General features: G+C 63.2%; 2 protein-coding genes across 19 annotated transcripts in view; one reads left to right on the top strand and one right to left on the bottom strand.

Annotated features, from left to right (window-relative positions):
• The first annotated feature begins 120 nt into the window (after positions 1–120).
• Positions 121–7799, top strand: LYL1 (LYL1 basic helix-loop-helix family member). The gene is made up of 4 exons (XM_051839494.2): positions 121–759; positions 1266–1620; positions 1710–1801; positions 2469–7799. The coding sequence occupies exons 2-4, from the start codon at positions 1289–1291 to the stop codon at positions 2885–2887; spliced, it is 843 nt and encodes a 280-aa protein (XP_051695454.1). The 5' UTR covers positions 121–759; positions 1266–1288; the 3' UTR covers positions 2888–7799.
• The window catches only part of NFIX (nuclear factor I X), an 85893-nt gene continuing 72737 nt past the window's right edge, over positions 3427–16582 (bottom strand). For 5 of the 18 annotated variants that reach the window (XM_070058838.1, XM_070058842.1, XM_070058844.1 and 2 more), the window contains 2 exons: positions 11632–11723; positions 7320–7714 (listed from right to left, as the gene is read on the bottom strand). In XM_070058838.1, the coding sequence (XP_069914939.1) occupies positions 11652–11723 (72 nt within the window). In that variant the 3' untranslated portion in view covers positions 7320–7714; positions 11632–11651. Of the gene's footprint in view, positions 7715–11631; positions 11799–13593; positions 13742–16582 lie in introns of all 18 variants that reach the window. The other 13 variants (XM_051839483.2, XM_070058833.1, XM_051839485.2 and 10 more) reach the window with 5 other exon arrangements.

The raw sequence follows: 16582 nt of genomic DNA, 5'->3' as shown, positions 1-16582 counted from the left end.
CTGGGAGGGGCTCCGCAGAAAAGAGGAACCAGGTGGGGGAGGGGGAGGAAGAGCTGGCGGCCCCCTGGGTCACGAGGCCCCATTGGGGCCGGAAAGGACCCTACCCCACCCCCATCAGCGCGGACATTGTTCGAAGTCAGAGGGCAGCCCCAGCTGCCCCCAGGAGGCTGTGGCGACCCTGCCTCAGTTTCCCCCCACGTGCATCGGGTGTCCGTCTCTCCCTGCCTGTGCCCCGCGGCCTCCCGGGGTGGGGGGGAGCAGAAGGTGAGGCCGTGAGTGAGGGGGTGAGGGCCTGAGTTCTGCCCACGCCGGCCCCGGGGGGCGGAGCCGGGAGGCCCGCGCTGGGAGATCCCCGCCCGCCGGTTTCCTCCGGGGTCAGCCCGGCTCCTTATCAGGCGCGGCCAGGCGACCAAGCCCTTATCTGCGCCGGCCCAGCATCCTCTGGCCGCTGGGCCCGGGGTGAGAGGGAGGAAACCGGGCCGCCGGAGGGGGGCGGGGACAGGGCGGGCCCCGCCGCTGGGAGCTGCTCACTTTCCCTCCGCGGGGGACCCACGCCGCCGTCCCCGGGCCCCTGGGAGCCCGGGAGGAGGCCGGCGTGGAGGGGTGGGGGTGGGGGCCCCGACGGGGCGGCCCGGAGCACAGAGCCCAGCCGGGGAGCAGGAGGAGGCCACAGGAAGCTGCATCTTGGCCTAGGCTGCAGCTCTGCCTGACCGGACAGCAGCGCGGGGGCACCCACCAGGCTGCAGGACCGGCGCTGGGGTAAGAGGGGAACCGACCTGAAAGGTTCAGGATCCTGAACCGGGGATCCTGCCTTCATTCATTCATTCATGCATGCATGCATGCATTCACCCACGGGGCCCACGCAGTGAGGGCAGACAGGGGCAGGGAGTCTCACAAAAACCTCACGGGGACACCCCGGGCCCTGTGGTGCCAAGAGGTGGCAGGGGTTCACAACCATGGGGGGTGGGGGTGGCAGTGGGGTACTCAGAGGGAGGCTGGGGGCGAGATGGGGTTCTGGAGTCCCGGTGTGAGCAGTGAGGTCCTACCTGCTGGGTTAAGGGGGTCGTTTTCTGCGGGAGGTTGGGGGGGTCCCTGTGGGGGAGGGGCAGGGGGTACAGTCAGGGGAAGGTCAGAGGTCACGGCATCAATGGTGGGGCTTGCTGCGGGTTGCAGGAGAGAGGGCGCCCTCTCCCCATGGGCTAGCTAAGCAGGTGGGTGGTGGGTGGCCCTTTTTCCCAGTGGCTTCCTGCCCTCCCTGCCCGCAGGTACACACCCCGCCCCGGGGTCCATGTGCCCGCCCCAGGCCCAGGCAGAGGTGGGGCCCACCATGACTGAGAAGGCAGAACTGGTGTGTGCCCCCAGCCCAGCGCCCGTCGTGTCCCCCAAGTCTACCTCGCCTGGGCACCCGCGGGCGGAGGACGTGGGCCGCCGAGGCTCCTCGCCCCCTAGGCTGCCCCCTGGTGTGCCGGTGATCAGCCTGGGTCACACCAGGCCCCCGGGGACAGCCATGCCCCCCGCGGAACTCAGCACCCTGCCACTGCCACTGCTGCAGCTCTCTCCCCTGGGAACAGCCCCTCCCACCCTGGCCCTGCACTATCACCCTCACCCCTTCCTCAACAGGTCAGTGGGGGCAGCCGGGGGGCTGGGCGGGACTTGGGGACCAGGGTCGCGCCCGCACAAGGCACTAGTGACCTGGGACTGCCTTCCAGTGTCTACATTGGGCCGGCAGGACCTTTTGCTCTTTTCCGGAACAGTCGGCTCAAGCGGAGACCGAGCCACTGTGAGCTGGACCTCGCTGACGGTGAGTGTGGGTTTGCGTGGGTTGCGTGTCCGCTTGCGGGTGTACCCAAGGAGTAGTGGCCGCCTCCGCACTGGAGCCCACGTGGGTGCTGGACAGAGGACAGCCCGCCCACAGAGGGAGGTTACACCCAGGTGCAAGCCACACCCCTCCCCCTAGCCAGTCCTGTGCAGCCCACTGCCACCCAACATGAGGCAAACCTTTCCCCTGGGAACAAAATATGAAACAGCATGGCACCAGTGGGCTCAGGAGCCACCAAAAAAAAAAAAAAAATGGGACAGGTTTCAATGCACCGCTGATGTCACATGGGAGGCCACCGCACCACCAGCCACAACCATACAGCCAAGGTCACAGTCAGCCACAGCCACACACTGGGGCACACTCAAGGTGACAACCGCAGCACACACAGCGGTCCCCTAGTGATGCTGGGCCACCGGCCAGAGCTGTGGGCAGGCCACTGGGGTCCAAAGAGTGGGTGTGTCATGTCTGGGGTTCATGGGAACCCACGTGGATCCCGCAGGTGGAGTAAGCCCCAGCCCACCGCCCGGGGGGGGGGGGGGGTTAGCGGGCCCCAGGAAGGTGCCTGCTCGCTGAGCGCAGGAGGAGAGGTGCCCTCCGGGTCCCCCTGCCTGATCCCCACGGGGCCAACCCCGCCCGTGTCTGTCCGCAGGGCAGCAGCCCCAGAAGATGGCCCGGCGTGTGTTCACCAACAGCCGCGAGCGCTGGCGGCAGCAGAACGTTAACGGCGCCTTCGCCGAGCTCAGGAAACTGCTGCCGACTCACCCGCCCGACCGGAAGCTGAGCAAAAACGAGGTGCTGCGCCTCGCCATGAAATACATCGGCTTCCTGGTGCGGCTGCTGCGGGACCAGGCGACCTCGCTGGCCGCGGCTCCCGCCCCGCCCGGGCCCCGCAAACGGGCTGCGCATCGAAGCGTGGACGACGGCGCCCGCCGGGGCTCCGGACGCAGAGCCGCCGAGGCAGCTGCGCGCTCGCAGCCCGCGCCCACGGCTGACCTCGACGGCAGCCCCGGGGCGGCGGCCCGACCCATCAAGATGGAGCAAGCGGCTTTGAGCCCCGAGGTGCGGTGACCCCGCACGGCAGCAGCGGCGGCGCCTCTGAGTCGGCGGGCACTGGGGGACTCGGCCCACGGCCATCGCTCAGGAATAAACACCCTCAAAGAGAGAAGGGGCCGGTGAGGACGTGCCGGATAGGGAGACTCTGGGGAGGGGGGGTTCTGGAAGGGGACCCTGAAGACATTTAAAAAAAAAAAAGCAAAAACAAAACCACGCACTGCCCGCTGGAAGTGGCCTTGCCCGTGTCCCTTTCGCCAAGGTCCAGGAACCAACAACTAGCGGTCATCGGACCCATTGCCCCCGAGCTGGGAGTCCACTGCGGGGAGAGGCAGGGCCGGGGAGTCGTCGCTCTTGTCGTTGGCGCCCCCTCGCGGAGTCCCGGGAGACACACGCCCCCCACCCCAGCCCTGGACGGCGTCTTGCTGCGCGCGTGTGGAGAGCGCGCTGCGCACGGGGAGACCCACCCCGCCGCCCCCGGCCCCGGCCCCGGCCCCGGCCCCGGCCCCTGCCCCGGACTCCCGGTCCCGACGGCGTCAGCGAAGGCTCAGGCGCTGTTGCTTTTGTTTGTCTTTATTTCTTTATTTCACATACACATTAGCCATTCAATGGAGAAGCCGGAGAGTCAGGCAAAGATGGTATAACCGTAGCGCAGTGACGGGGCGGGGCGGGGCGGGGCGGGGCGGGGACAGACGGGCTGGCTGCCTACTTGCATTCCGCTAGGACACTGAAACCCAGAAAACAAAACAGACAGTAAACTACCCTTGTTTCTTATGTATCTCAGTGCAGAGACGGGGGGACTGGGGGCGGCAGGGGGTGGAAGGCAGAGAGAGAGAGAGAGAGAGAGAGAGAGAGAGGGGAGACCAGGCTGAAGGAGGAGGAGCCAGGGACGGGGGCGCTAAGGGGAAGCACACCAAATCCATTAGTACTATATATAGAGATACTCGTATATACTGCGTTTCTTAGCCTAAGAAGAAACTTGTTTGACGGGACGGGCGGCCTTTGCGGTCCGCGATGCTGGTGTTGGTCGGGCGCACGGATCTCCCGGGAGAGGCCGAGGCGGGGCTGGCCCAGGCTGGCTTGCTGGGGTGGGGTGGGGGGCGCCCCGAGGGTGGGGAGGGGGTGGGGGAGCAGAGGCGGGGCTGAGGAGCCCCTCGGGCTGTCGATCAGGGGACGAAAGTTGTGACCTTTATTGCTCCTTTTTTCTCTCGTGTGTGTGTGTGTGTGTGTGTGTGTGTGTGTAGGTTTGGAGGATGGGGGGCTGTCCGTTCAGCACGGTCGGGGTTCGAGTGGGGGAGAGTGTGTGTGTGTGTGTGTGGTGGGTGTCGTCTGAGCCACCCGGCCCCTCTGGGACCCAGAGCGCAGCGTCCGCTCCGCCAGCACGGGGGTGAGAACAAGGCACTAGGTCGGCCGGCCAGCGCGGGGGGCGGGTGTGTAAGGCAGTCGACGGGGCTGGTCGCGGAGGGTGGGGCGGGGCTGTGTGCGTGCGTGCGTGCGGGCGCGGGCCTGTCCCGGAGCGTGGAGCCTTCCCCCGTGCCCCCCGGAGGGCGCCGGGGACTGGAGGGATGCTGTTGAGTGTTGTTGGTGGGGGGCGCCGGGGACGGGGGAGCTGGGGGGAGGGGAAAGGACCAACTTGCTAGCGCGCTCCTGGGAATGCTGGTGACGGTCAAGTTGGCGTCTGGCTCAAAGAAGGGCGCTCGGGGGCGGGGAGGGGGGGACGTTTGTTCGTTGGCATTGACCTCTGCGGGGGGGAGGGGCCGGGACCCCCCGCCGCGCCCCTGTGCCCGGGCAGGGAGGGGGCGAGGAGGGGGCGCTGGGCCCTGGGGAGGGGGCGCCCCGGGGAGACCCGCGGCCGGAGCAGCCCCAGCCGCCGGGCGCTTGCCGCTGTCCCGTTCCGTTAAACTCAACAAAGAAGGGATATGCGTGTTCCTAACAAGTGCAGGATATTTGATTCATAAACTTATGTATAATAGTTTGTGGGTTTTTTTTAAACGTACTTTTATAATGTTAAGCACCAGGGTTTTTTATGTTTAATTATTTTAAAAATAATTTTTCTCTCGTCCTTTTCCTTTTTTTTTTTTTTTTTTGATCTGTGGTGGTTTTTAATATGTCGAGGTGGTTTTTAAAAAAATTTTTTTGTAACTCTGAAATGTTGAATGTTTCCTTCAGCCCTCCCACCGAAACTGAGAACGAAACGACGAAACAAATAAAAACCCCAGATCATTCTCGTCAACGCAAGAAAACGACTTTAAAAAAAAAGTGAAAACGAACAAAAAAAAATAATAAAAGGAAGAAACACTCAGCTTTCGTTGTCCCCACGCAGGGCGGGGGACAGGCCTAGTTCTTTTAGCGTCCCCAGAGCCGCGAGGACGTTACAACAAAAATAGAATGTTTTTTTTTTCTTTTTTCTTAATCTCTTAACATACAAAGATAGGAAAACTCTCTGACACATTGCACTTGATTCAATGAAAACAAAAAGTCCATTTCCCCCATATATATTTTTGTGGGTTTTTTTCCCCTCTCCTAAAACGTCCCCACGTCGGGTGCCCTCGCTGCCCCCTCAACGACACTCGGGAAAGGGGGCGGCCCACGCCCCCCACCCCAGCCCTTCCGGGCGGCCCCCGCCGGGCGCGCTCCAGCCCGGGCCCAGCTGGCCTGCAGCTTCCGACCTCGCTCGGGCGGGTGCCCCGCACACCCCGGCTCCCCGCAGGCTCGCGGCGCCCCGGGGGGCTCCAATTATCTTGGAGGGAAGGGGCACGGGCCCGCGCGCACGCGCGCGCACGGCCGGGCAGGAGAGCCCTCCGCTTCGCTCTCAGCTCTGACCCTGTTTAGCCACAACCCAACTGAAAAATCATTGCACTCTGACCGTGCAGTCACGCCCGGCCCACCCGGCCCACCCCCCACACCCCCACCCCGGGGAGGCTCCCGAAGGATCCGCCCCCCCTGCCCCTTAGTTCTGGGGTCCCCCTCAGCGCTGTAGCGCTGCCCAGGAGGGCTGGTGGAGGGCTTCGCTCCACTTCCATCAGAAGTCACCCCTGGGGCCAGCCACCTCGTGGCTTGCAGGTGGGGTGGAGGCACCCACCCCTGGCCCTTTGGCCCCCAGGTTAGGGCCGCCCTCCCCTCCCGCCCCCTGCTCGGAGCCGCAGCATCACAAGCTAGATTCACAATAAATAAAGCCCACAGCCCACCCCTACGTGGTGCAATGTTGGATTGACTTCCAGAGGGACCCTGACCTGTGCTTTATGTTTTCATAGAGTGGAGAGAGAGAGAGAGAGAGAGAGAGAGAGAGAGAGACCGACCGGACCAGGAAGGGGACTGGAGGGACGCATAGGAGAGAGTAAGGCACAGACAAGCCGGAGGGGCCAACCACACCCGGAGGGCGCTGGGCGTGCTCCTGCTCCCCTCCCTCCCAGGGGGGCTTCTCAAGACCCTCTGAACAGGCCCCCATCCCTTGGGGGGGGGGGGGAGGAAGGGCTAGGGGGAGAGCTACTTCCTGTGGTGTGTTTGCAAATTGTTCCCAAGTTGCTCAGATGGAAGAATCCCCAACTGCAACAGCGCGCAACACCCGGATGCTGACTGCCCACCCCTCAATGCGAAGACGTTACAGCTAAAATCCAGAGAGCGCTGGCTATGTGGGGGGTGGGGTGGGGGTGCGGGAGAAGGTGGGGAGGGGACGGAAAGCTCCAAAAAGAAGAAAAAAAACCACTTTTTGCAAAGGACGACACCCAACACCCTCCATAGGAACTGAAAAGTCGGCGCGCAGGACGCCTACCTAAGCCCAGGTGGCGGCTCCGCCCAACGCAGCGGCTGCCTGGTTCTCCTCGCTCCGCTCCGGGTGTGTGGGGGGGTCCCCTTTCTGCTCCGCTCCCGGGCCCGGCCCCCGCAGGGCTGTCAGCGTGAGGGGCACGGGCCGATGGGGGCGGAGCGAGGGCACCTACATGCAAGGCTGGGGTGGGGTGGGAGGCGACCCGGGGCCCGACTCCCCCTCCTCGCTCGTGGCAGCGGAGGTGGGGGGGGGGGGCTGTCCCAGGCTGGGCCGGGCCGTGGAGAACATTCTTTCTCCCATGGACTCTACGGAGAGCCCCGGGAACCGCCCTTGGGCTCAGAGCGGGGTGGCAGGACCACCCCTCGCCTCTGGGCTCATATAGCCAGCTCCAGGGGGCGCCCTTGCCCACCCGGGCGCCTCCCAGCCTGGATCAGCACCTGGTGTCAAGAAAGGGCCGGAGCCCAGGCCGGGAAAGGGGTGGGGTTGGAGGGGCGGAGTCTGGGGAGTTGGGGTCGGGGGGCGAGCCCACGGGTCTACACCCCATCATCCTTAGGAGCTGGTCCTCCGGACTCCTTGGGGGAGCTCCGGCCGAGCAGAGGGCGTGTGCTGGGGAGGGGTCCCCCTAGGAAGGGCGGGGGCGGGGGCCGGGCCCCTGCAGAACTGTGTGCTGGTTGCTTTGTTGGGGCTGGGGGATTGGGCTCCGTCCCCGGAGGGCCGGGGCGGGGGCGGGGAGGCAGTGCCGCCGCATCCTCGCTTCCTGTCCGCTGCGGGCAGAGTCCCGTTCGCGTGTTTCTCTCTGCTCGGCTGTTGGTGCACAGCTCCGCCGAGATCCTTCCGAGGGCTCTCCGAGGACTGGGGCTGCTTCTGGGGCCCGCGGGCGTCCCCGGGCTGGAGGAGAGAAGGGCTGAGTGGCTGACGACTCTTTAATTTTTGCTTTTCGGTGGGGCTGGGCTGGGCTGGGCTGTGGGGGATTTTTTTTTTCCATGTCTCAAAATTTCTTCTCCCCCCCTTTTGAGGAACCTCTTCATTTTGTTGTTTCTTTTTTTTTTTTTAAATCGATCTTATCAGAGGAACCAGGACTACAACGAGATCAAAAGGAAGGGGAAAAAAAAAAGGCAATATTGAGAACAGCCCAGGCAGGCTCCACCCACTCCCGCCGGCCCCCTCAAGGTCCAGGGCGCTCCAGGAGGAGGAAGCGCACCCCCCTCCTATGGGAATTCTCCCGACCCTGCCCACCCTCCCCGTGTTAGGGTCCAGCTGGCCTTCCCGTGGGCACTGTGCCCAGCGGGTGGGACCCCCGTGGCTGTCGCTGGCACAGCCCTGGGCCCTGGCCGTGTCTCCGACTGTTTGGGTTTTTGTGCGGGTCCTGGAGGGTGGGGAGAATGCTAGGCTGGGGCCTTTGTACCCAGAAGCGTTTAGGGAGTGGCGGGGTGGGGGGGGGCTGGCCTAGCTTCTTGCTACGTTTTCTTTCTGTCTCTTTGGATTAAAGGCAGAAATTCCCGTCTGTGCACCCCGCCAAAGTCCCACAGGCTGAAAGACGGGGGGGGGGAGGATGGGGAGGTGGAGGGGGCAACCACATGGCTTCAGTCCCTAGCAGCGCCAGGCTTGGGGGAGGGGCCGGAGCCCACCTCCTGCAATCTACCCTAGGCGCACCAGACGCCGGGGAAGAACCGCAGGTTCCCCGGGGTGTGTGTCTCTGTCTTCTCCCAGAACGCCAGCAGGGGGCACCACCTTCCCACAGACAGGGCTTTGTCTGGGAGCGCATACCCAGGGCAGAGGGAGAGGGGCTGGGCTGTTTGGCTCCTGCCCCACCTTGTGGCCAAAGGGTGTGTGGGGGGGTGGCTTCTCCAAGCAGGTGCACCTAGCGCTGCCCCTGAGGACGCAATGGAGACCTCTCCCTGGCCCTGAGTTGGAGGCTGACTTCCATATAGCATGCCGCAGGTACTGACTCATTCCTCCCTTGCCCCCAGGCCACACAGAAACCAGGCTCTGAGAGGGTGGGTGACCTGCCAGAGGCCACACAGCCCTCCCAGGACAGAAGCAGAACTCAAGCTCAAGCTGACAGTGAGGAATCCACAGCTGCTAACCGAGGCCGGAGGCTGTGCCTGGGGGCGACCCAGGGCTGCCACCAGGGCTGTTGGCGCTGGGGTGGGGCCTGAGGTGGCTACAGCCACACAGTGTCCTGAGAAACCGGAAAATTTCCCATCTTAAAAACACTGTCCATCAGTTTATGTCTGCAGGCGGGACCTGCCCCACTCTGGCCCCGCTGTGTGGCGGGGGTGCTGAGTTGGAGAATGGGCAGGGGCCTGGATCCCTGGGGACTTTGCTGCAATGGTGGCCACGCGCTCTGTCTGTCTGTCTGTCTGTCCAGGGCTGCTGCTAGTCCCCCAGTGGCTTCCAAGACCCTGGAAGCCGAGTAGGGTGACGGGCGGACTCCATTTTTCTGTTGTCAGTTTGACTTAAATTTGGTCGGGTGTGGCAGGTGGCCGCCACTCTGGACCGCGGTGGTGGTGGGGGATCTGGAACTGCCACAGAAAAAAGCTCTATGGCCTACCCCACAACGGGACAAGGACCACCCGCCAGACCTGCCCTCGCTTTGTGCGGTCCCCTCCAGCACCTGCCACGGGACCCAACCTCAGCCACTGACAAAGGGCAGCCGGAGAGCCAGGCCCAAGGCTTCACAGAACAGGGGGAAAGGGCCGGGGCGGCTGGATCTACTTGGGGGGCATGGCCAGGCCAGGAGCCAGCCTGGGTGAGGCGCCCCCGCCCTCCCCCAAAATCGGGCCTTGGGGTTTTCTGTGACTTGCTACCTTAGGGGAGACTACAGGGGAGCCTTGCACCATGGCTCCCACAGGTGTGGGGGGAGGCTATGGCTTTGGCTGTGACCAGGACAAATCATGGCAGGGCCCCAAGCCTGCCCCTTCAGGGTCCTCTGAGCTGCCGGGCGTGGGGACTGCGCCAGCTTGTAGAGGGGGGGCGGGCTGGCCCCCCCCAGGAGAGGAAGACCCCAGGGACAAAGGCAGCTTCAAGGGGGCTCCCCGGCACCCGCCTCGGGTCCCGGGAATGGGATCTGCTGCCAAGCCTGGAGCTGCCTTTTTTTTTTTGCTCACCCCTTCCTCCCCGCCTCCTGATTAAAACTAAGTAAAAAAGCGCTACCCAGGGAAAGACAAAATTGCTAAAATTCTCTTTTCTTCCCTCATTCTATTGTTCTCTCTCCATCTGGCGCTGGAGAGATCAGCTAAAGTCACTGGTTACTGTGGAAACCACCCCCCGACTGTAGCCCTGTGCCCGCACCGCGTCCGCCTGCCCCCCCAGGCCTGAGGGCTCCCCCCAGCCCCGGGCCCCAGACACACCTGCCTGCTTTGGGGACCTGGACCTGGGCCTGCACTCCTCTTGCCCACCTGGGCCCCCTGCCCTAGACTGGGGGGTGGGGAGGGACACAGTGGAGGTGAGAAGCTGTTTCCCCAACTTGCCTCAAACTCTGACTTGGCCCCAAAACATCCAAGTAAAAAGTGAGTGGGGGGGGGCGGGAGAGAAGGAGGTGAACGGGGAAGACTCTGCAGCCAGAGAGCCTCAGGCCCCAGCAGCCGTGGAGGCCCCGGAGGGAGGAAGGGAGGGAGGGAGGGAGGGAGGAAGGGAGGGAGCAGTGGAGCCCGCTGCCGGTGCCAGCCCAGAGCCAGGAGGGGCGGCCGCCTGCTGTCCCCTCCTCTGGTACCCCCTCCCGCCCACTGCCAGCAGAGCTCTCTGCCTCCCTGGCACAGAGCGGAGGGGGTGGCTCCAGCCCCTGCTCGGAGCCATTGTTTTTCTTCTCAACACCCCCAAGTTCAAGTTCATCTGGGTGTTACATCATGTCTGGTTGCTCCTGGAAACCAGACGGGTCAGACGTGACTCTGGGGAAAGGGGGTGGAAGGCTGGAGGGGGCTGAAGTTCGCTTCCCCTCCCTGCCTTGCCGCTAGAGAGCTCTGGAGTTTGAAGTCTGACAAAGTTTTTTGGCTTTTTCTTTTTCTTTCTTTCCTTTTTTTTTTTTTTTTTTTTTTTTGGTATGTGTGTGTGTGTGTGTGTGTGTTTTTGAGGAAAGGAAAGGAAAGAAAGAAAAAGAAAAACCCTCAAACCACACACACACGAAAATTTCATCCACCAACTTTCTCTGGATGGGGGCCTCAGAGAGCGTGAACAAGACCGATTTCCCAGGGCCAAGGAAGCTTCCAGAGGGGGTGTTTTCGTGAAGCCGTGCAAGAGAAAAGACTTTTGCGTTCTTTTCCAAAGGCCCACGCTATGGACAAGGCAGGGTCCTCCCAGCACCATCTGAGGACCCCTGGCCGTGCGGGCTGCTCTCAGGGGGACAGGCAATTAGGGGACCCCACATGTGCACAGCCGGGGCCCCATCCTGGGACCTCCAGCAGGACTGAGGGTAGGCTGTGTCCTCCCGAGAAGCTGGGGTAACTCCAGTGGGGAATGGGAGTGGGGCTTAGGGGTGCGGGGAGGGGGGCGGGGGGCTCCAGCAGTCTGGCCTTCTCTCTAGCAGGACTCAGCCCGGGGCTCGGGGAGGGGCCTCCCCGGGGCTGCAGCCAGCCCTGCCTTGCCTTGCCCAAGGGCTCCAGAGCCTCTGGGCACACAGCCCACCAGGCCCCTCTGTCCCTCCTCCACTCCCTGCCCAGCCCACCCAAAGCCAGGAAGAGGGAGGGCCGGGCTGGGGCTTCCAGCCGGAGCTCAAGGGGCGGAGGGAAAGGGAAAAGGCAGATGGGGTCTTCCTCCTACAAGGGGCTCAAGCTTCCATCTTTGCTTCCACCAGGCCTGGCCCGGAGAAACTTGGTCCTAGGTCCTTGGCCGCTGTCCCCTGGGCTGTGCTGTCAGAGCTGATCAGCCAGGGAGCCTGGGGGTAGCCCGGGGGAGGCAGGCTCAGCTGGGTCTCCCTCCCAACAAAACGCACCCAGCCCCGCCTGCTCCTGGCTGTCCCCACCCCCAGTCCACCCCCTGACCGCGGCAGGTGTCCCACCTGAGACTGCTGTGGGATATTCAGAAAGTTGCCGTCCCGGGGTCCGATGCTGACAAACCGGTTGGCAGAGGAGGCGCCTGTCGTTGCGAATGCTGTGGAGAGCAGGGGAGAGAGGGAGAGACCCCATCAGGACGTGGGGCCCGCCTGGGCACTGCCCTTTGGGGCTGCTGAGAGAGGGAGAGACTGGGTTAGATTGTGCGCCCCTCCCCCGGGGGGGGGTTCAGGCGGGTTCGAGGAGGGCGGGCCAGGCTCCACGCCCTGCACACTCTCATCCACTCCCTGATGGGGAGCACACAGGCACCCCCCACTCCCTCCCAGCCTCAGCCACCCCCAACCCAGGCAGGTAGCAGGCAGGGGGAAGTTCACAGAGCCTGACGGAGGGGTCAGAGCTGGGCCCAGGAGGTGGCAAGGTTTAGATCCGTGACCTGTGACATTCTCTTCCTTGGACTGATACACTGGGTCCCAGAAACCTGGGACGGGCCAAGGCCACAGAGGAGGAGGCTGGAGACCCAGGGCCCAAGGGAACAAGTGAACCAAACACCCCAGCTTTTCTCCGGTTGCCTGGCTGGTGCCCTGCTAGACGAAGAGCCCTCCCCCCCACCTCCCCAACCCGGCACCCTGCAGGAAAGATGCCCCCCACCCAGAGGGGACAAGGGCGTGTCACGGGCATCTGAGAGGCCCACCTCTTGTCCCACACCGGACCTACCCAGGGAACCCTGTGCCCAGCAGCTTCTTCTTTTTCCAGAAGCCCCTCCCTACTGCCCGCAGCCCCTCCCCTCCCCTCCCCTGCCCACTTCAGTGACCATGACCATGACCTTGAGTCTTATGGCAGATGCAGGTGGGACGATGGCATGAAGAGTGCAAAAGAACTGAAACCATGAGGGAGGAGGAGTGGGGGGAGAGCGAGAGAGAACGAGAAAGAGCAAGAGAGCAAGAGAGCGCGCGGACGAGAACGGGGTTGAGATGGGCCACCTGCCTGCCCACCCGCCCTGCTGCACACCAGGCCTGGGGCCCTCCCAGCCCCCCAGAGCGCTGTCCGGCCCCCCACCCCATCCCCAGAGAGCACACGTCCTTGACCCTCAACCTCTCCTGTCCGTCACATCGGGGTCTACCTGGGGCCTCTGCATTCAGATTTGTCTTTCTTTTTCCTTTGATAAAACTTGTCATTGGTTTTAACGAAAAAAAAAAAAAAAGGAGAGAGAGAGAGAGAGAGAGAGAGAGAGAGAGATGAAGAAAGCAGAGGCCCAGAGCCCTCCTGTGTCTTTGGAGCATTCAACCTGGGAGAAGAAGGGGAGGGAAAAGTATGGGGAAAAGGTTAAAAAAAAAAAAAAAAAAAAGAGAGAAACAAGGAGAAACCGATGTGCGACTGAGGCGGGTCGGGGTGGGGGGCTGGCCTGCTGCGTCTTGGAGGCCCCAGAGCCTGAGAACAGAGGTGAAGTGGGGGCCAAGGCAAAAAGGGGATGGTGGTGGCGTCGCCTTGTGGTTACACTGAATTGGCCTGGTGTGTGTGTTGGGGTGGGGGGTGGGGGGGAGAGGGAACAACAAAACAATAAAAAAAAATCAAAAAAACCAAAACCAAAAAAAAAAAATGAAGATGATATGGCTGTGCCTCCCCGCCCCTCCCCCCTGTGCCAGCACCCCCAGAGAGGGGGGGGCCTGGCGCCCCCACATTGTGCTCTCCCTCCTCCCGTCCCCCAGAGGGGCCTGGTGGGGCGGTGGGGGGGCAGCCCTGCTGGGAGCAGCGGGCAGGGGGCAGGTGGGGCGCTGGCCGCTGTGTGAAGCCCAGGAGGCTGAGCTGGTTTTGGGGGGCGGGGGTAGGGAGGGGTCTGTGGCAGGAGTGGGGGGGTGATTTTTTTTTTTTTTTTTTTTGCATGGAGACTTGTGTGGCTGGTGGCCGGGGCTGGGGTGGGGGGCGGGGGAGGCCAGGCCGAGCGTGGCGGTTCGGTTTCATCGTCCACTTACAAGGCGACGGAGGAGTCAAGGCGGCGCCGTCTGGGGCAGTGCTGGTGGATTTGGAATCAGGCATAGGAAGGGGCACAGGTCTGGCCACTGGAGGCGGCGGCGGTAGCAAAAATGACCCCGGGACTTTGCCCTGGCTGCTACCGTTGGGCTGCGAACAACATAAATAGAGTGACGTATGAAGGCACATCCCACACAGACACAAGCTCCCCTGCGCGGCCACTCCGGAGCGCTGGGCGGGAGCTCCCGCTGGAAGGTGCAGGGCCGGTGGGGTCCTCGCCACTCCGGGCAGGGGGTGGGGGTGGAAGGTCTCCATTTGGTCTCTGTGGGGGGGGGGAGGTGTTTCTCTCTCTCTCTCTTTTTTTTTTTTTTTTTTTTGTCCTCTTTTTTGGGAGGAAGAAAGGGGGTGTTGGACGGATGGACAGACGAACAGTTTATTTCATAGCGTGCAAAAATGTGCCACTGAGCTGTAGGTACAGCTTCACCTCCAACTCTCGCTGCTGCGGCTCGCCCCACCATCCACCTGCCCACCTCCCTCCGTGGGCCCTTGGGCCGGGCTAGCTGCCCCAGCCAAAGGCTGCAGGCCCACCAAGCACCCAGCTGGTGACACAGCCTGGGTGCACATCGGCAGCCAGGGGAGCTGGCCCCGGGCTCCGGCAGCCGGTGGCCGTGGCTGCCAGCTCGTTTCTCGGAGGCATTTCCTCGACACGCTCTGAAACCACAGGACCCACTCCTTGTCCTTGGTGCCATCTTGGACCCCAGAGTGGATCACGGCCTCGCATGGGTCAGGCCTCAGGCAATCGCGGGTGCCACAGGTTTGTCTGTCTGCGCTGCACAATAGCCGAGGAGTGCCTGTGGCCCAGGCAACTGAGCTCTACATCCTAACTGGCCCCTCTCTGTGCCGATGTCTCCAGCCAGCCCATCGTTCCTGCCCCCTCCACTGACTGCACCGGGACACGGCAATGAGACTCCACGGAGTCTGCTGCCCAACACCCTGTGGTGCCCAGGCCAGCTCCTCAGGACCCAGGCTAACACAACGTGCCCGGATTCCCAGCTGAGATTGAGGCACTGCACGGGAGGGAGGTTACCCACAGTCACCCAGCCACAGCTGGCCAGACTTGTCTGGGCTCCAGGGACCCTGGCGCGCCAGCCGGTGGGGAGGCCCATCTATGTCTTCCCCAAACCACTTCTCTCGTCCTCCGAAGCCATCCAGAGCTCTGGCTGTCTCAGACCTGAAGTGCAATCTCTCCGGGTGGGCGCTGGAGTCTCCCGTGGGGCTCAGACACCACGCATGCCCCCAGTGCCCCGCGGGCACCTGCCAGTCACACAGGTGGAGCAGCCGAGGCTCGTGCGCCCGCTCACGAGAAATCCTCCAGACCCCTTCCCCTTGCTCTTCAGGGACCGCTCAGGAAATGACAGCTCCTCCTGGGGACCCGCCAGGGCCTGGGAATGAGGCAGCCCACCTCTCTCCGCCCTGTTCTTTCAAGGGAGCCTCGGAAGCAGGCAGTCCCCTGGGGCTTCCCAGTCCTGCTGAGGAGCCAGCGAGCGCGCGGGCGAGCGCGGTGCTGTCCCATCTGACCTGCTGCATCTTGAATCCGCAGGACCCCACCATCCTGGACCCCCTCATGACAAGGGGATCTTCAAAAAATTCATGGAAAATGCTTATTATGAAAAAAAAGACTATGCCTGTCTCTCAAAAAAAAAAAATATTTGCACCAGCACGAATGTGCATTTAAGGTTTGGTTTCTGTGAACCCTAAAAGGTTCCCTCCATACAACTGCTGCCACCTGCTCAAGGGTAACAACCCTACATGGCCCCCCACCACCACCACCACAAAAGCAAGTCCCCACCTGTGTCCGGGGCTGGAGACCCCTTTGTGCTGGGGGAGGGCTCACTCAGCAGCAGCACAGGTCAGAGGGCAGGGGCCACGCCGAGGTCCCAGGGGCAAGGGCGTCTGTCCCCTCCTCTGTCCACACGGCCTGCCCTGCACTCCCGTCTCGCTCTCCCATCACAGATCGCGGCTTCACTCTGTCTGCCAGGCCGGCTGGGACCCGGAGGCCTTTCCTTCCTGCCCCAGAGCCTGTGACCCCAGGCCTAGCTGACTGCCCATCCCACCCACTGCGGACAGACCCTGCCACCCGCTGATTTGCAGCGCTCTGCTCCTGCAGGGAGCTTCCGCCTGGGCTCTGGGCACGAGCCGGGGCTTTAGAAATCTCAAGGTCCCGTGAGTTTGCAGTGCCTCCCACTTTACAAGTCAGGGGCCAGAGGAAACCTGGAAGCTGGCGTGGCTCCTCCCTGCCCTCCTAACAAACGTCTTTAACCAGGCCTCCTGCCTCCCCACCAGGGGCCACTCTCCCACGAGGCCTTGCGGCTGCAACGTGGCGCTTGCGTGGCTCTCTCTCCTCTCCCTAAAGCACCACCAGCCACGCAGCCTCATTCTGCCTCTGCATGTCCTCTGAGCGGTGTGTCCACCGCACCTGTCTAGGACATCGCATGTGCCAGGCATTTTCCTACAAGGCTCTTGCGGGACTGGCAGGTGAAGGACTTACTCCTCCGGGTTCCAGATCTGTGCTTCTCAACGTTGCCCCAAGCCCACTCCCCAGCCAGCAGCACCACCACCACCACCTGGGAGCTTGGAAGAAATGCAGATTCCCAGGCTCCGGCCCGGACCTACTGGATCAGAGCCTCGGGGGTTGAGGCCGCGGTGGGCCTCTTCCCCAACCCCGCCACACACACACACACCCCTAGGATGAGTGGAGCTTGCCCAGAAAGGCGCGCCGAGGAGCTGCGGAGCCAGCAAGAGACACCCTCGCAGGGCAGAGGAAGGAAGACCAGGAGGAAGGCGGGAAGAGAAACAGCGGGAAGGAGGAGGGCCCTGGGCCAGAGAGCAAGCAGCCACGCCGCGGCCCAGTTGCAGCCAGTCTAGCGGCATGGAGTCGACGCCCGTGGTGCATAGCGCTGCCCAGACAGCACTGGGCTGAGTGGCAGAAGG

The sequence above is a fragment of the Oryctolagus cuniculus genome, chromosome 16 (genome assembly GCF_964237555.1).
Source record: "Oryctolagus cuniculus chromosome 16, mOryCun1.1, whole genome shotgun sequence".
Classification (NCBI taxonomy): Eukaryota; Metazoa; Chordata; class Mammalia; order Lagomorpha; family Leporidae; genus Oryctolagus; species Oryctolagus cuniculus.
The sequence above is the reverse complement of the archived record's forward strand: the minus strand, read 5'-3'. Positions and strand labels throughout refer to the sequence as shown.

Coding starts and splice junctions, on each gene's coding strand:
- LYL1 (XM_051839494.2), top strand. CDS start 1,289: ATGTGCCCGCCCCAGGCCCAGGCAGAGGTGGGGCCCACCATGACTGAG. Junction 1,621..1,709: donor CCTCACCCCTTCCTCAACAG/GTCAGTGGGGGC, acceptor ACTGCCTTCCAG/TGTCTACATTGGGCCGGCAG. Junction 1,802..2,468: donor TGAGCTGGACCTCGCTGACG/GTGAGTGTGGGT, acceptor GTCTGTCCGCAG/GGCAGCAGCCCCAGAAGATG.